We start from the raw sequence: 19,372 nt of genomic DNA on the forward strand, positions 1-19,372 counted from the left end.
AATCATCATTCATATTTATGTTGTTATTGTTGTTAAGTGCCGTCGAGTCAGTTCCAACTCATAGTGACCCTGTATAGTGTTTCCAAAGTAATAAAACTTGCGCAGGAAGTCTCATCTTTCTTCTATGGAGTGTCTGATGGGCTTGAACCCCTGACCTTGTTGTTCACAGGCCAGTACTTATTCTACAGAACCACCATGCTTATATTGCACTACTGAAATAATCAGGCTTCACAATGCATCAGAATGGCACAGTTTTGAGGAAGAAACATAATGAAAAAGGAAACGAACAAGGCTCAAAAAGGAAATTGTCAAAGAATAGCTAGACACCAGACAAATGCAGAGGGACAGCCTATGAAGAGAAATTACAAAAAACAAAAAAAAATGACTCATTTGGATTTGCTGGCTGTTGGGTGCAGATGAAATATATGTGTTGAGATTAAATATACTCCTTTTATGGTTTGGGGGTAAAGTAAGAACGTCACATGTAAAAAGTGCTAAGAAATTCACAATACGGGTAGAAATAAGAATCACTGAACTAATAGAAATATGCCTCCAATTTTCACAAAATTGCACAGAAGTTTCTAGGAAAGGTGTTAGCACAGAATTAAGCAGGATAATAAAAAAGAGAGGTTGCAGAGATACAATAGCCATTTCACTAAGTGTTCCTGTTACTGAGAGTCTTCTCTTCCAGGGAAATTGTTATATGCTGAGCAGATCGGCAGTAATTTATCCATCAGGTAAAGAAAAAGATTAAAAAGAAAGGGCTCAGTGTAGCTTGAAAATTGCCACCTTCCCCACACCTACCTGCAGAGGTACCTCTGGATCCATGGTAAACTGCGGGATTTTATCAGCCCAAGGCAAGAATTTCTTAGTTTTGTGGTCCAGATAATAATCAAAGATTGTTCCCTGGGATGGAAACTTCACTGCTTTCATCTCTTTATGCCACCAACGACTGAATTCAGCTGGGTAGTTGGAAAGCTAAGGGGAACAAGAGTAATCCTTACTGCAGATTTAAAGACAATTCTGAAAAGATACAAAGTCCCTCCCCAATGCTGCTTCACATACAGTGTTTGCAATATACAGAATCAAGATTACAAATTAAGCCTTTTGTATGGGATGGAGTCCTGCTGTGGCACTGTGGGTTAATGCGCTGGACTGCAAGGTTGGTTTGAACCAAAAGGTTAGTGGTTCAAATTCACCAGTACTTCTTGAAAACCCTACACATGGTTGCTATAAGTTGGAACTGAATCGATGGCACTTACCAACATGGGATGGAGTAACTGACCCAAGAAATATAACTAGAGATAAGTTCTAAGAGTGATACTGTCTTAGAGGTAGTTGTTAAGTGCTGCAGAGTTGGTTCCAACTCATAGCAATCTTGTGTATATAATAAGAGAGGGGAACTGGGACAAGTCAAGTAACAAAAGCTTTCTATATCCACAAGTTGACCACAAAACCCTTTTATCATCACAAGATGACCTGGCCTAACAATACTTTTTAAATTTTAAAATTACTTATGAATCCATTCATTCATTCATTCAACAAAAGACTTACGGGCTTTGCAAAAAAAAAAAAAAAGTATCACTTTTGGGAATCTAGTTACAAGTGAGAGAATTTAAAAAATAAAATTTTATTGTGTTTTAGGTGAAAGTTTTCACAACTAATTAGGTTCCCACTTACCAATTTTTAGAGAAATTGTTCCATTGATCACATTTTCCACAAGGTGTCAGCATTCTCATTATTTCCATTCTGTTGGTTCTATTTCCATTAATCTAGCTTCCTTGCTCCTCCTGACAGTCTCATCTTTGTTTTATTGTTAATGTTGGTAAATTGGCTTCAGAGTGTTGATTATTTAAAAGAACACAACACTCATGGGTGATAGTGTTTATTTTTTAAGCTAATGTATTATTTGACTGAAAGGTGTTCTCTGGGAACGGCTTCAATTTTGAGAATAAAGAGTTTATTATCTCAGGACAATAATCTTAGGGGTTCCTTGGTTATCTATTGCCCAGTAAGCATAGTTTTTGGAATCTGAATTTTGTTCTACATTTTTCTCCCTATCTGGGATCTTCTATTGTGCACCTGGTCAGAGCTGGTACTGGTAGTTAGACACCATCTAGTTCTTCTGGTCACAGGCTGAATGATGGCCTATTGACTTCTATGTCCACAGAATGAACTGACCTTGTTGCTGTTGTCAGGTCTTGGCAAGTTGGTTTCAACTCAGAGTGACCATATGCACAATAGAATGAAACATGCCTGGTCCTATGCCATGCTCACAATTGCTGGTATGTTTGAGCCCATTATTGGTGCTACTGTGTCAATTCATCTTGTTGAAGTCTTCCTCTTTTTCATTGACCTTCCACTTTACCAAGCATGATAGATCCTCCTCCAGGGATTGATCACTCCTGATGTCATGTCTAAAGAATTAGAGGTTAAGTGTTACCATCCTTGCTTCTAAGGTACATTCTGGCCGTACTTCTTCCAAGACAGATTTATTTACTCTTCTAGCCATCCATGGCACTTTGCATATTCTTTTCCTACAATATAATTCAAATGCATCGATTCTTTTATGGTTTTTTTCATTATCCGACTTTCACATGCTTATATGAGGCAAATGAAAATACCATGGCTTAGATTAGGTGCCATCAAAATTATATCTTTGCTCTTTAACACTTTAATGAGGGCTTTTGCAGCAGATTTGCCTAATGCAATTCGTTGCTTGATTTCTTGACTGCTGCTTCCATGAGTGTTGATGGTGAATTCAAACAAAATGAAGTATTTGACAACTTCAATCTTCTCTCCATTTATATGAATGTTGTTTATTGGTCCTGTGGTGAGGACTTTTGTTTTCTTTACACTTCCATATTGAAGACTGTAGTCTTTGATCTTCATGAGTAATTATTTTAAGTCCTCTTTGTTTCCAACAAGCAAGGTTATATCATCTACACATCTTCTTCAAATAATCCATCTTCTCAGATTTTCTCAGCATACACATTCAATAAGTATGATAAAAAGATACAAATCTGACCTTTTCTGATTTAAAACCATTCAGTATTCCCTTGTTCTGTTTGAATACCTGCCTCTTGGTCTATCTATATGTAAGTTCCTCATGAAAACAACTGAGTGTTCTGAATACTCATTCTTTGCAATGCTAGCCACAATTTGTTATAATCAGCACAGAGATGCTTTTGTATAGTCACTAAAGCACAAGTAAACCTATTTCTGATATTTTCTGCTTTTAGCTAACATCAGCAATGATATCCCTACTTCCATATCCTCTTCTGAATCTGGCTTGAATTTCTGGCAGCTCCCTATTGATGTACTACTGCAACTGATTTTGAATTATCTTCAGCAAAATTTTACTTGCTTGTGAGAATAATGACATTATTTGATGATTTCCACATTAAATTGAAATCACTTTTCTTTAGATTGGGCCACAATATGGATCCCTTCTAATCAGTTGGCCAGGTAGCTGTCTTCGAAACATCCTGGCACAAACAAGTGAGCGCCTCCAGCACTGTATCAGTTTGTTGAAACATTTCAATTTGTATCCCATCAATTCCTGAAGCCTTGTTTTTGCCTATGCCTCAGTGTTGTTTGGACATCTTCCATTAAGACATGACTTCTATATCATGGGATGGCCTTGCATAGTGACTTCTGTAGCCAAAGGATGATCAGGTCTAATGACTTCTATGTTCACAGGATGATCTGGCCTAGTGACTTCTTTGTCCACTGGATGACCTGGTACCATGAATTCTTATAACCATGGGATGATGTGGCATAGAGACATTTGGTGAACCCTAAAATATGGTGTGTCCATTGCATTTAGTTAATTTTGTATCTATTCAAGACCTAACCTCCCATTTTGGAACTAGGAAATATCTTAAAATGTGTACTTACTCTGGTGTCCTTATGTCTTTGGACTAAGATCTACTTTCTTTACTGGACTATTGTTGTTAAGTGCCGTTGAGTCAGTTCCAACTCATAATGAATGTGTAAAAGGTTTCACAGGAGCGGCTAGTGAGCTTGAACCACTGACCTTACAGTTCAAACCAATCTTGCAGTCCAGTGCAGTAATGCACAGCACCACACCAGGACTGTATTGGACTGGATCACACATATTGGTAGTGGCTGTCAGGATGGTTAGAGGAGAAGAGTGAGTTGGAAGAGGTGATCAGTCTTTGCAGGTAGATGTTACCCCACTAACTTCCAAACTACTGGACCTCATACTCTTATATACCATCAGCCAAGTGTCAATAAGTTTAAACACATTTGAATTGTTTTGAGACTAACGACATGGGATATTATATCAACCCTATAAAAGTTGGTCTTAAACCCAGTTAGTCTAGAGGCCATTACTTAGCTGCCACCATTCTTAGTGGGTAGTGTGCAGAATACATACAGACCTCTCTTTGCATCAAAAGTTGGATTACCTAAACTGCTGTATGGACTCCCGTGTGGCACTGTAGGATCAGCACTGGACTGCGAACCATAAGGCTGGCAGTTCAAATCCATCAGCTGCTCCTCAAAAACCCTCTACTAGGTCGCTATGAGTCAGAACCAACTCGATTGCACTTAACAACTACAACCAACTGGTGCAGCAGCAAAACAACCTTGGTAACAAATCTTTGATTCATTATTTATTTAGCTAAATAGATTTGAAACATGATTGTTTTTGCAAGTGCTGTCAAATTGGTTCTGACTAATATTTACATGGTGGGGAATAAAATAAATAGAGTTCCACCTTCATCGAGTTTAGGAAAGCCATGGGGAAGATGGAGGAGGCAGAGGTTAAGTCAACAAATACAGAAATAGTTCACATGCTCTGAAAATAAGCAGAAGTAACAGTGATTAATTTAATTGGATATTATGGAAAGCCCCTTGAGAACAGCTACAGATAAGGGAGAAGAGTATTTCCAAAAGAAGTCTACAAGTGCAAAAGTCCTGAGGTAGAAAATAATTTGTCATATTCAAGGAACTGAACATGGTCACAAAAACAATGTTCTACATCCTACTTTGGTGAGTAGTGACCGGGACCTTAAGAAAGCTCACAAGCAGACATCTAAGGTACAGTTACTGGTCTCCCTGTCCAGAAGAAAGAAGAGTGATGAAAACTGAAGATGTTTAGAACCAGTTAGTCCAATAGATTAATGGACTACATCAACATCAATCTCCATGACCCTGAGACCAGAAGAACAAGATGGTGCCCAACTACCATTACCAACTACCCTGCAAGAGATCACATTAGAAGGTCTTGGATAAAATGGGAGAGTATTTGCAACAAAAACTCAACATCATTAAAAAGACTAAGCTCACTGGTCAGATAGACACTGGTGGAACCCTGATATTATGGCCCTTGGTCACCCTTGATGTGTAGAAATAAACTCACTCCTGTGGCTCAATTTTCAGTCAAGCAATAGCTGTATATAAGGAGGACACCAACAGTACAGAATGGTCAACCATTCAAGATCCAAAGGGCACCATTCACCTAAGGACAAAATTCAGAAGGGTAGGGAAAGAAGGAGGAATGAAAACAAGAAACACAGGGAGGAAGTGGGATAAATGATGTTATATTGAGGGACTACAATCACTGAGATAGAATTCAGGGTGTGCTCTGTTGACTATAAAACTATTATTGACTATGACTATAAAATATTCTGCTCTGTAAACCTACATTCCATTTACAATAAAAAGTTAAAAAATAAAAAAGCGAGAGAGATACTACGGACAAATACTAATTTGACCTGACACCCTATTTTTTCAGAAGTCAACCTTTACAGAAGCTCCATCCCAGAAGCAAAGTTTAATCAATTATCTTTATATGTTAATTCTAAAAAGGAGGAAAAAGAATCTGGCTAGTGCAGTTGTCAAGAAGTGAATGAATGAAGGGGGAGTGTCAGAGAAGAAGGGAGAGATAGCAGTATCAGATCGAGACCATGAAACTAGTATTCAGTTTTTAAAAATCATATTGTAAAGGCAATATAAATCCAATAAAGTGTTTTGAACTCTGGAGTATAACATAGTCCAATTGACATTTTTAAAAAACCCTCACTCTGGCTGCTGAACAGATAAGAGATTATAGGGGAAGGTGTAAAGGCAGAAAGACCAGTGAGGAGGCTACTTGAGAAATGATGTGGTTTACAGTAGCTCAGAGCAAGTGGATCTGAGATGCATTTTAGAGGTTGTGGGCTATGGCTTGAGTAAAGAGCACAGGTCTTGAGTCAGTCCACTGCAACTGAACACAGCTCAGTTCTTAAGCAGGTAGACTTCTTAAGCAGGTTTAACTTCTGTTTCATACTTCAAAAAGAAGAATGATAAATAGGCATCCTGGTGTGGTGCCATAGGATAAGCACTGGACTGCTAACTTCAATGTTGGTGGTTCAAACCCACTAGCCATTCCTCCAGAAACTCTATACAGGGTCACTATGAGTTGGAACCGAATCAATGGCACTTAACAACAGCAAAAACAACAATCCACATAGGTTATTAATGTTTTGAAGATTAAATGAGAGTCTATGAAAAACTCTAAGCACATCATCTGACACATAGCAGACACTCAGATGTATGAAACTGGCTATTCCTAAGAACACTGATTGTGACTGCTTGTGACAACTCAAGTTGCCAAACTCATTGACCCATCTTATGAATGTTTTGTAGCCATAGACCTTTCCAAATGCTAATGATGATGATGATGTACACTGCTAATGGGGGAGAAGAAGGCTCTCAATGTCTCAATGTGATGCCACATCTTCTGGTTGGAATGACTATGCAGAAGGACACCATGTCTGGAGATGGAGCAGACTGTAAGAGGATCAGCTGGGAGGAAGGTGAAGAGTTAGGATCAGGAGTGAAAAGGGCTCAGCTGGGACATCCCACTCATGCAGATCATTTTACAACCCTGGAAAAGGAGAGGTAATGTAGAAAACACTAAAGTAAAAACAGGTGGATGGAGGGAAGATTCTATATGTGGCTTCCAAGAACAACTAAAAGCCAACATGTGTTGTAAATTATATAGTGCGTGAAACTTAAAGAAAACCATCTGAAGTCACCCAATACTAAGACTTAACTCTTACTCAAAGAAAATCTGGCTTCTAAGAAGAGATGAAATAAGATCTAGGAGGCCAAGTGACTCTCAGGTTTATTTACAGATATGAGTGACGGTAACCTAGTGACAAGAAGCAGAAGTGGCACATAGGTTATATCAACCACTTATTTTAGGATCTGCAGTGAGCAAACCAACAGAAATATGTCATTCTTAACTATGAGGCCTGTCAATGCATTTTCCCTGTTGACATTTGGAAACATTCAGGTACATCTGGAAAATATGTATGCCATTTATTTTTAATGTAAAGATTCAAGGATACTCAGACAAACAATGTGACTGAGAGTAGATTCAAGGTTACCTTTGGAAACAGACAAATATGGGTGGGAATCCTCATGTTGTCATTTACCATCAACATGACCTTGAACGTGTTGCTTTGCTTCTTTGAGCTTTATCTGCACAATGAAGCTATAGCATAACAACTCTTCATCTGCATAATGAGGAAATTTTGACGAATCACTGTAAATGCTATATTAGAACATCTATAGTATATAGAGGTACATGGTGGAAATTAGATCTGCAAATTTCTCAAGCTAGAAAAATCACACTTCGTACTGGGTAAATGTAAGCAATTTGTGTGTATGGTTTGTGTGTGTGTATGTATACATACTTTTGTATAAAATGTTTCCCAACAAGAAATCAGAAGTCCTAACTGGGTTACACCAGAAATGATGGAAAGATGTGATAACTTCACTTCAAGATGGAGGACAGGCCAATGAAAGGGAATTGCCAGGTTTGACTGAGCTTCATGAATGCTTACTCTGGGAATGGTATGTGACTGAGAAAGCCTGAAGACAGGGAGACCAACTTGGAAGTTACTATGGGGGCCAAGGATATCATGCTTGCTAAGGTGGAGGGTCATAGAAAAAGAAGAGGATCCCCAACAAGATGGACTGGCCAAGTAGCAGCATTGATGGACTCAAGTGTAACGACAATAGTGAGGTTGGACCAGGATGGGGCAGTGTTTCATTCTGCTGTGCATAAGGTCACTATGAGTTGGTACTGACTTGATGGCACCTAACAATAATAACAACAATGGGGACCAATGTAGTCTTGGTGTGGTGCTGTGGGTTAATGTGACAGACCGCAAAGCCATTTGAACTGCAATGTGGGCAGTTCAAGCTCACTAGCTGATCCTTGGAAACCATGTACAGCATCGATGTGGGTTGGAATCAACTCAACAGCACTCAACAACAGCAGCAGCAGCCATGGGGACCAATGGCAATTTGAAAATTATACACTTAGGAGTTAAAACTGGAGAAGAGGGGACAGACTTGACACCATTCTGTTAGTGAAACCAGAAGTATCTAAAGATTATTAGATATAGAAATAAGGTAGAGTAGTGTCTAACAGATTTTTAACTAGAATAACTTGCATGTATCACTGATGAAAAAGTGAATAACGAGGAAGCATGGGATAGACGAAGAGTTCCAACTCATGGACAACGAATATGACTAGCCTATTGGCAATGGTACAGAGATAGTTGGACATATAGAATCTTGAGGTCAGAGAGAAATCAGGCTGAAGGCAATAGATTTGACAATGTCAGTCAAGGTTGGCACCATCAGTCTAGATAAGGTGGGCGAGAGAATGTACAGACTTAGTAGAGAATTGGGTAGGGGAAGGAGATTCATGATAATACAGCATATTTAAATATTCAAAACAGGAAACTTATTATGCAAACCATTTCTAAACATACCTGATCTTGTAGTAGAGTGCCTCCAAATGCCCAGATACAAGCAAAGACAAAATAGACTTCGTAAACTTCTTTGGGGCTGTCCGAAGGTACATTTTCAGGTGTCAACAGACACTCCAAAAGAGCACAAATTGTCTAATGGAAAAGAAACAGTCCTTCACTTAAGGCAGCTATTTACTGAAACAGTGGAATAGATTCAGAAATCTTTCATACAAATCCATTTATCTTTAAGAGATTATATAATTTTCTCCAATTCTGTTGATTTATGACATTGGGAGAGTCAAAAATTACTGCCTCGGGATTCTACGTCACTTGTGGAAAACTTACACCACTTGTAACCATATTGATTTTCTAGCTAATAACAAATTATTAAAAAGAACTAAAAACTGTTGCTGCCCAATATATAACCACTATAAGGAGAAATACATGATCCCATGTATCTGAAATACCTACATTAGGAAAGCATACAGAGACTGAGGTGGGCAGAAGGGAGGGGAAAAGAAGAACTCATAGTTTATGGTAGACTGAGCTTATGTTAAGGGTGACAGAAAAATTTGGAAATGTGTAACGGTGACGGCTGAACAAACTGATTATTGTTGTTGTTAAGTGCCATCGAGTTGGTTCCAGCTCACAGTGACCCTGTATAGGGTTTCCAAGGAACAGCTGGTGAGTTTGAACCACCAATCTTGTGGTTAGCATCCCAGTGCTTATCGACCACCACATTAGGACTTGATATTAATGAAATTGAATCGTGGATGTATAGAACTGATTTGTACTTGGTAAAGAATGTTGAAATGGCAAACGTTTTGTTACATAAGCTTTTATTACAGTAAAAACCAAACCAACCACTGAAATAAGCAGAAGCAAAAGGGGGTGGGGAAGTAGTTGGCATATAACTGCACCCTTTTAATAAACAGGGAATCATAGTATGATGCGTAATACACATAGCACTTGGTACTCTACTTTCCCACTTAGAAATCAGTGAAGACATAGTTCCTTACCAAAAAGCGCTGCTCTACAATATCAGTGGGATGGATGTGTAAGATCCCACTATGGACAGACATTTCTTTAACTCTCTTTGTGTTGATGCATATGCAGATAACCTACTTTCCACTAGTGCTTTTGGCAGTATTTTTTCCCACCTGTTGTTATAAATTTAGAATGCTGGTCTGGCAGCCTTAGCCTGTGGTGTATTTTAGACACCAGGATAAATATAAGTGGGGAAGAAATGCTGTTCAGGAACTTGTCCTTCACACGCTCCAGGTGAAACGTAATGTGCTCTGTTGGTTAAAAGCATGCTGCGTGTTCAGAGCAGCCACATCAGCAATGAGGGGAAAGTGGCTGCTGTAAAGTGTTTCACCATACAACTAACAGCCAGTAAGGATACTTTTTGACAAGTTCTCTGAAGCACAAACATATTAGTGAGTATGATCACTGAACTCTCAAAGTTCGATATGCCCTGTCCCCATTTTTTTGAGGCAACAACAGACATTGATCAATTGCAGATACAGAGCTATGCAAACTGGATCATACTTGTGCCTTGCCTCGCAGACTGTGAGAGATGGGGATGTGGACGAAATCTATATCAAACACGTCAATGGGGCTTGGAAATAATCCGAAGGTAACTTTTAATTTAAATAACTAAGTACCTGTTAGATTTTATATCTTCCCTCTTAATTTCTATTATTTTCTATTGTGGCATTTTGTCAATTTAACCTAGTCTTTTAATAAAATAAAGGCTACCAATTTGTTGTCAGGACAAACAATGTGAAACAGAACTTTGCTATGACTGAGTAGAAGCCATGTTGTTGTTCTAAGGAATGTTAGGATCAAAACAAAACTGACCGTAGGGCTTCATTGTCTTGCAAGCCACAGAGCTAAGAACTCTAAAAGCATAAATGGTTTTTTATTTTCTCCTAAGTACAATACCTTAAAAACATAAATAAATAAAAATTGATCCCTGTGCCAACAATCAAGTATTTCTTTTAATGTGTCTTCTCAAAGAATTAATACGTAAAACTAAAATGAAAAGTTAAAGATGTCTCATATATTGGGATACATAGTACATTAAAATCTTTAAAAAGCCCTTGGAAGCTATACTTTTTTTATTCTCACTTTTCCCACAACTGCCTGTCCTTATAAATAACCACAGGAAAGTGGCTACAAAACAACAGCAATTAAAAAAAAAAAAAAATAGAGCTAATGGCATTTCTGAATAGGACAAAAGGAAGTTGTGAGAGCAAACACCATATTAATTCCTACTGACCTATTTTCACACTACTCTTGAATGAAAAACTTAACACCATAGAGAATCACACAAATACACAAGTCAACTTGAGAAAGAACACTATCATGCTTTTTGCAAGTATTACACCACAGGAAGTGTAATTAGGCTAACTATATAATTAATTCATTATGAATAAATTCAGACCTGCTTTCAGAAATAAATTATACCTCAGATAATTACTGTTGAAAACTATCGTTTACTTAATTGGTGTGTGAATTATCCAAAAACCTTAACTTTTCTCTTCTCATTATGCTGGTAACTATTTCTAATTTAACTTCAAACAAATTTGGTAACATACTAACTTAATAGTAGCAAAGTACTTAGAAGCTAATTTTGCTTCTTTAGGAAAGGGAAGGGTTCATAATTGTTAACCTTTTGTGAGGTTTTAAAACTGGGGATAGTTTTTGTTCATGCTGACATTAAGACCACAACTTTCATTTCTCTGCGCTGCAAATTATTTTAATTTGCTTCCACAAGGACATATTATATATTTGTATGCCCTTCACCCTTAACCTGCTGCCTTAACAATCAGGATCAGAAACAACTCATCCCTAGAGTATCATGAGCTTTTCATCTATACTGACAAGACCTAAGGGATATTTTGGGGAGAGGAAGAGAAGGAAAGGAAGAGAGGGCAAAGTGAGAGGTCTGTGGGTGGTGGCACATTTGTGGTAGAATTCAGACTTCTCCCTTATTCTCTGGCTGACATTTAAACTGCACTGATTTATTTAGTTCAAAAGATATATTGAGCACCTGCCCTGGACAAGTTACTTGTCGTTAAGTACTGTGGAGTCGGTTCCGACTCATAGTGACCCTGTACAGGGTTTCCGAGGCTACAAATTTGTACAGGAGCAGAAAGCCTCATCTTTCTCCCACGGAACCGCTGGTAGTTTTGAACTGCCAACCTTGAGGTTAGCAGCCCAGTTCATAACCACTACACTACCAGAGCTCCTTGGACAAGTTACTTGGTGGTAGTGGTTATGTGCCGTGGAGTCGGAACTGACTCATAGTGACCCTGAGGGGTTTCCTAGGCTGTAAATCTTTACGGGAGCAGAATGCCTCATCTTTCTCCCACGGAATAGCTGGTAGTTTCGAACTGCTTACCTTAAAGTTCGCAGCCTGATTCGTAACCACTACGCTACTTAGGAGCCAGAAAAATAACTAAGGCTGCTGGAACTGAGTTCTTGTAATTCTGCTCTAATATACCTTGAAGGAAACAATGACTCAATAAACACATGTTCAGCAACTATTACAGGCTGATGGTGTGGCACTGCGGGTCAATGCACTGGACTACAAGGTTGGTTTGAACCATAAGATCAGTGGTTCAAGTTCACCAGCCACTCATTGGAAACCCTATATAGGGCTGCTATGGGTTGGATCTGACTCAACTTAACAACAACAATGTGCTGGTGGTGGTGGTAGTTGTGCACTGTGGAGTTTGTTCTGACTCATAGTGACCCTGTAAATGGTTTTCTAGGCTGTAAATCTTTATGGGATCAGAAAGCCTCATCTTTCTCCTACTACACACTAAGAGCGCTCTATTATAGCTGAAGAAAACATAGCTTGCCCTCTAGAGTCCATAGTCTAGGGAAAGAAACACACCACAAACCCCGAATGGCAATGGAATGTGAGCAGAATGTGACAGAGGGTTGTTTCCACTGATACGGAAGATGGAGACCTACAGGGAAGGTGGGTTAGTGGTTACAGGTAGGAGGGGGAAGGATGCAGGGATGCATTGCTTAGGGGACTGTGACTTCTTTGAAGGGAAATGGAAACAGACTATGGGGACAGCTGTACACCACAGTGAAATCCAAGCCACTAAATTACACGTGCAAAGAATGCTGAAATGGCAAATGTTTTATTACAAGCATATTTACAAAATAAAGAATATATATAAAAATTAAAAAGCACTAAGAAACATGAACCGGAGTAGGGGAGATGCAAGTTGGGTTAAATAACAAACCCAGAAATCTTTGCGTCATCTTGACAAAACAAATACTCTGTCCTCTCAGCTGAGCCCCTCTGCCATGTCAGAACTAGAAGGATAAATGACCCAACCAAAGACAGACCTGCACCAGGCTATTTTCTGGAATCGAAGTGATGGTTTTAAAGCTTGTTCTCAGCTTATCCAAACATGCAGGAACATACTTATCAAAAAGAATAGTTAAGTTGGCCTTTTCTGATTGATGCCGCCTTCTGTCGATCCAACTGGCCACATACCTGAAAAAGAACACAGAAAAGCTTTTATCGAATGCTAGGTTTTAAAGACAGAGCTTCACCCAGTCAAAAGCTGCTCCCTTCAACACAGCTTGGTGCAACACTTCAGGGACAGGTTCCATGAGTGGGTTCTACTTCTAAACCTACAAATATTTTTAAATGGCCCTTTAAAAACTTGTTTTAATGGCTATTCTGCTTTAGTGAAAAGAATGTAAAAGAAATTCCTAATAGCACTTAGAAGCCAAACACAATAGAGTGTAAGTAGGCCATTACCGAGTATTTATCGGGAAGTGCGGGGTGCCATTTCATAAAGGACCCGAACTATTTGCATAGCATCGGCCTTATTTGTGAAAACAGCTTGTGACCACTCCTGATTAATATTGGCATCAATTGTTTAGTCATGAGAAACCAGTTAGAAAAGAAAAGGTGAAAATTCCATAGGGGCTTTTTCAAAAGACCTCCTTTCAACTGGAGTTTCAAATAAGTGGCCTAACAATGTTGAAATATGTTTCTCATACATACATATGAATCTGAAGCTTAGGAAATGTTATCAATTTTTGAAAAATTAAGCATCTCTTACATAAGAATGTATATATATATATATTTGTTTTGTTTTGTTTTCTGCTAAGCGCCATCAAGTCTGTTCTAACAGTAACTAATAGCAACCCTGTATAGGATTTCCAAGGAGCAGCTGGTAGGTTTGAACTGCCAGACTTATAGTTACCAGTCCAAGTGCCTATTGTACAGCACCACATAAAAAAAAGAATGGCTTAGTTGCATCCATAGTAGTTGCTAGGGTGCAAGTTTAGGATGCTAAACTAAAAATAATTGCTTAAAAGTTCTCAGTAAGTAGGACCCTGCGTGGCATTGTAGGATAAGCACTGAACTGCTAACCAAAAGATAGGTGATTCAAACTCACAAGTTGCTCCTTGAAAACCCTACAAAGGATCCCCATCAGTTGGATTCGACTCAATGGCACTTAACAACAACAAGTAATACGTCACAATAATGAATTCATTTCGTTGAGATCAGAGTAGAAACGTTTCACAAACCAATTACATCTATACCTTGTTTTTAGCAAATAGGATTTAACAATTTGAATATTAAAACAATATGATTATTTTACTAAAGTCTCCCTTTGTTTTTATTTTTAAAAACTTGTTATTCTGAACTGAGTGAATGTCTGCTCCCCAGTTTTTACATTCAACCAATCATGTACTTTGTTGCATCTCAGTTGCAATCCCCTCGATGTAACATCACTTGTCCCAAATTTTCCCTCTGTCTCTGGTTTTAATTCCCCTTCTTTCTCAACTCTTCTGAAGTCTGTCCTGAGGTAAATGCTGCCCTTTTGATCACAAATGGTTGACCATTTTATGGTATGAGTACCTCATTAGTGTTGTTTGGCTGAAAATTGAGCCAAGGGGGTGAGTTCAGCTCCAGACCTGAAGGGTGACCAAAGGTCATATATTCTTGGGATTCTGCCAGTCTCTGACTAGTGAGCTTGGTCTTTCTAATGATTTTCAGTTTTGTTCCACATTTTCTCCCACTCTATTCAGAACCTTCTAATGTGACCCCTTTCAGAGGCGTTGGTAGTGGTAGCTGAGTCTCAGGATCATGAAGACTGATTTACATTTGGTCTATTAGTCTACTAGATTGTTTCCAAGTATCCTGTTTTCATCACTTATCTTTTCTCCAGACAGGGAGAGACCAATAGTTACACCTTAGATAACAACTCATGAGCTTTTAAGGTCTCAGTCTCTACTCACCAAAGTAGGTTGCAGAACAGTGTCTTTGTGGACTGTGTTATGCCAATTGACAATGTGTTCTCAGAGACTGACCATAACCTCAAAGTGTTTGGTAATATCTCAGAAGACTCCTGGTGTGGCACTGTAAGAAAAGCTCTGGACTGCTAATCATAAAGTCAGTGGTTCAAACCTATCAGCTGCTCCTTGGAAACTCTATACAGGGTTGACATGAGTCAGAACTGGACTTGACAGCACTTAAGAAAAGCAACATCAAGTTTTCATAACTTTCCCCCCTGTATGCTACTGTCTTTGCTTTTCAAAAGCCACTGCCATGGGGTTTATTAAATACTTAACTACATTTACACGATAGTTAGATTTTTAAAACATCAGTTGCTAAAACTTTTGCAGGTCTAACAGGAAGGGCTTTTAATAGAAGGCAAGTTGCATGATGACAACTTGACAGAGAATCTCTCTTATGTTGGTGACTTTGGGCATCATGGAGCAATGGAAGACAGGTGCTAGTGATCAGGACCAAAGCATGACGACCACGCCTAACCTTCAACTACTGATTTTACTGCACATCAGCTCCAAGAAGTGAAATCTTAGTGTGTCTGATTTCAAACAAACAAACACACAAATAAAGATTGCCTTGTAGTTGTTGTCACATGCCAATGAGTCAATATTGACTCACAGAACACTATGTGACATAGCAGAACTGCTCCATAGGGTTTTAGGCTGTCATCTTTATGGGAGCTGATCTCCTGGTCTTTTTCCTGTCCAGGTGTTGGGTAGGTTCAAACCTCCAACCTTGCAACTGAGAACAGCAAAGCACTTAACTGTTGTACCACAAGGGTGCCTTAAAGATTGGCTGGAGTGCTACAGAACTCTCAAGCCAGATGCCTGTCTGGATCTGCACCCACCCACTTCCATCATTTTCTAACTATGTACCTTACGATTGGTTGACAGTTCAATCAATCAATCACACATAGTCGAGTGTGATAGAAGGCTATGAAGGGATAAGTAGGCACAGGAGCTTTAATAATAGCCCTAAAAGGGAGAGTTGGGCTTTGCATTTTGTTGTTGTTGTTGAGTGCTATCAAGTCACTTATGTCTCATCGCAACTCTGTATAGGGATTCCGGGGCTTTAAATCTTTGAGTAGAAACCTTCATCATTCTCCCTCAGAGAAGCTAATGGGCTCAAACTGCCAACCTTGTGATTGGTTCGCAGTCCTGTTATCCTGTAGATCTACTGCACTCCTCCCCCCTCCCCACCCCCGCTTTGCACTTAAGGGGCAGGTAATAAGTTCTCCTGCCACCAAGTCATTTCCAACTCACAGCGTCTCTATATAGGCTTTCTGAGGCTATAAATCTTTACAGGAGCTGAAAGCCTCATCTTTTTCTGGAGGAGCAGCTGGTAGATTCTAGCTCCTGACCTTGAGGTTAGCACATTCCACTATGTAATCAGGGCTCTTATCTACTTTGTTGTTGTTGTGAAGTGCTGAGTTGGTACTGACTTACAACAATCTGTATAGGGTTTCCGAGAAGCAGCTGGTTGAATTTGAAACACAGACCTTGTGTTTCAGATCAACCATGGGGACCAGTGTTTCTCCTACAGCACCATACCACGACTCCAACCACTCCATTGTTGTTGTTGTTAAGGAGCAAGTAATTGCTAATAATATTGAAACATGAGGAGGAATACCAGAATACTGTCAGATATAGTACCAGAAAATGAGCTTCTCAGGTTAAAAGACACTCAAAATATGATTAAGGAAGAGCTGCCTCCTCAAAGTACAGTTGGTCATGACACAAATGGAGTAAAGCTTTCAGGACCATCATTTACTGATGGGACACAACTCAAATGAGGAAAAATGTAAATATAAATGTAAATATCCATTAGTAATTAGAAAATGAAAAATATGAAGTATGAATGTAGGAAGATAGGAAGTTGTCATAAATGAAATGCAATGCATAAAGATTGATATCTTAGGCATTAGAGAGCTGAAACGGACAAGTATTGGACATTTTGAATCTGATAGTCACATGGCTTACTATGCCTGGAATGACAAATTGCACACTTATGGCATCACATTCATCATTAAAAAGAACATATCAAGATCTATTTTGTTCATCCCCTCCATACACAGAGTAGACAGGGATGGGCAATTTAGACCTTGGCTACCCAAAATGGGGGGGTGGGGAGAGCTACAAAGGCAAGAAGTGACTGGCTTACAAGCTTTCAAGAGGGAGCCTAGATTCAGAGGGCATGGAGGAAGGTAAAATCTCCAATGAGTAGTATCCAATCTGTCTGGGCGGGGCAGATGAAAGGAGATGCATATAGGTCTCTTATGGTACAATAGTGAATAATTATTATCAGGACTGACTGGGAGGGTTAGAAATGTAAAGGTAGATGTTTTGTAGCAAAAGGAGGGAAGTGATTGACTTTGCAGTCCAGGAGCAGAGGTCCCTGGGACCATCAACGGAGAAGAGCAGAGTGCAGGACCCTACCCAGAGAAACAGAGACACCAGAGATGGATGACGTGGAGAGATGGAGCAACTGGGGACTCTAGACCCAGAGAGGGAGAGGGGTTGTGTGCTGACGATTGGGGGACAGGCTGCAGGTTATACCCTTTAGTTGGTTGATGATGCATGGAGGGGATTGTAACCATGGCAACAAAATGATATATACGATAAGATGAATGTAAAGCTAACATTCTCCCATATAAACTATCACATAATTCACAATAAAATATTGAAAAAAAAAAAAGATTACACCCAAGCAAAACAAAACAAAAATACATTTTGTTGAAGTACAATGCTATCTGTGATAGGATAATATCCATACGCCTACAAGGAAGACTACTATTCAAATTTATGCACCAATCACTAAAGCTAGCGATAATGAAATTGAAGAATTCTATAAACTTCTTCAACCTGAAATTGATCAAACATGCAATCAAAACGTATTGATAATTACTGGCGATTGGAATACAAAGGTTAGAAACAAAGAGGAAGGATCAGTAGTTGGAAAATATGGCCTTGGTGATAGAAATGATGCTGGAGATCGCATGATAGAATTCTACAACACCAATGACTTCTTCAGTGCAAATATCTTTTTATAAACAACATAAAAGATGACCATACATATGGAGCTTGGACTCCTGGTATAGCGTTTTAAGATCAGCACTGGACTGCCACAAGGTCTACAGTTCAAACACACCATGCTCCTAGGAAACCTTATGCAGGATCGCCATAATTTGGAACCAATTCAATGACACTTAACAACAACAAATGGACCTCACTAGATGGAATACACAGAAATAAAATTGACTACACTTATGGAAAGGAGCTCTGGTAGCATAGTGGTTATGAATCGGGCTGCTCATCTCATGCTCAGCAGTACGAAACTACCAGTTGTTCCACAGGAGAAAGATGAGGCTTTCTGCTCCCTTAAAGATTTACAGCCTTGGAAATCCTGTACAGGGTTGCTATGAGTTGGAACTGACTCCACGGCACATAACAACACTTATGGAAAGAGACAGTGGAAAAACTCCATATCACCAGCCAAAATAAGACCAGGGGTAGACACTAATGAGTAAAGACCAGAAGAGGTATGAATGACATCAAGAACATCATAAAGAGAAACCAAAGGTCAATAAGAAGACAAGAAAGAAGGAAAAAATCAAAATGGATGTCAGAAGAGACTCTGAAACTTGCTCTCCAGTGTAGACATGCTAAAGCAAATACTAAGTGAGGAGGTACAAGAGCTGAACAGAACATTTCAAAGGGCAGCTCCAGAAGACAAAGTCAAATATTATAATGAAATATGCAAAGACCTGGAGTTAGAAAACCAAAAAGGAAGAACATGCTCAGCATTTCTCAAGCTGAAAAAAATTGAAGAAAAAAAATCCAAGCCTTGACTTGAAATACTGAATGGATTTTATGGGCAAAATATTGAATGATGCAGAAAGCATCAAAAGAAGATGGAAGGAATGCACGTCATTGTATCAAAAAAAAAAAAGGTTGATGTTATCGATGTTCATTCTTTTCAAGATACTGAAGAAAGAATGATCCTGGAGGAAGAATTCCAAGGTGCACTGAAGTCTCTGACAAAGAACAAGGCTCCAGGAATTGATAGAATACAAAATTTGAAATGTTTCAACAAATTGAGGCAGCATTGGAGGCACTCACTCATCTATTTCAAGAAATTTGGAAGACAACATTGTGGCCGTCTGATTGGAAGAGAACCATATTTTCAGCTCTAGCCCTCCATGGCTATATTCTTGTCCATAAGCCCAGGAGTGAGTCCCCAGGCCTCACCATAC

The 19,372-nt window shown here is 39.1% G+C and overlaps 1 protein-coding gene across 1 annotated transcript in view; it reads right to left on the reverse strand.

Annotated features, from left to right (window-relative positions):
• The window catches only part of DNAH11 (dynein, axonemal, heavy chain 11), a 436,577-nt gene that overhangs the window by 220,667 nt on the left and 196,538 nt on the right, over nt 1-19,372 (reverse strand). The window contains 3 exon segments of the mRNA XM_006832223.1: nt 805-978; nt 8,802-8,933; nt 13,155-13,305. Of these exon segments, the coding sequence (XP_006832286.1) occupies nt 805-978; nt 8,802-8,933; nt 13,155-13,305 (457 nt within the window).

This window comes from Chrysochloris asiatica, unplaced genomic scaffold, assembly GCF_000296735.1.
Source record: "Chrysochloris asiatica unplaced genomic scaffold, ChrAsi1.0 scaffold00006, whole genome shotgun sequence".
NCBI classification, from domain to species: domain Eukaryota; kingdom Metazoa; phylum Chordata; class Mammalia; order Afrosoricida; family Chrysochloridae; genus Chrysochloris; species Chrysochloris asiatica.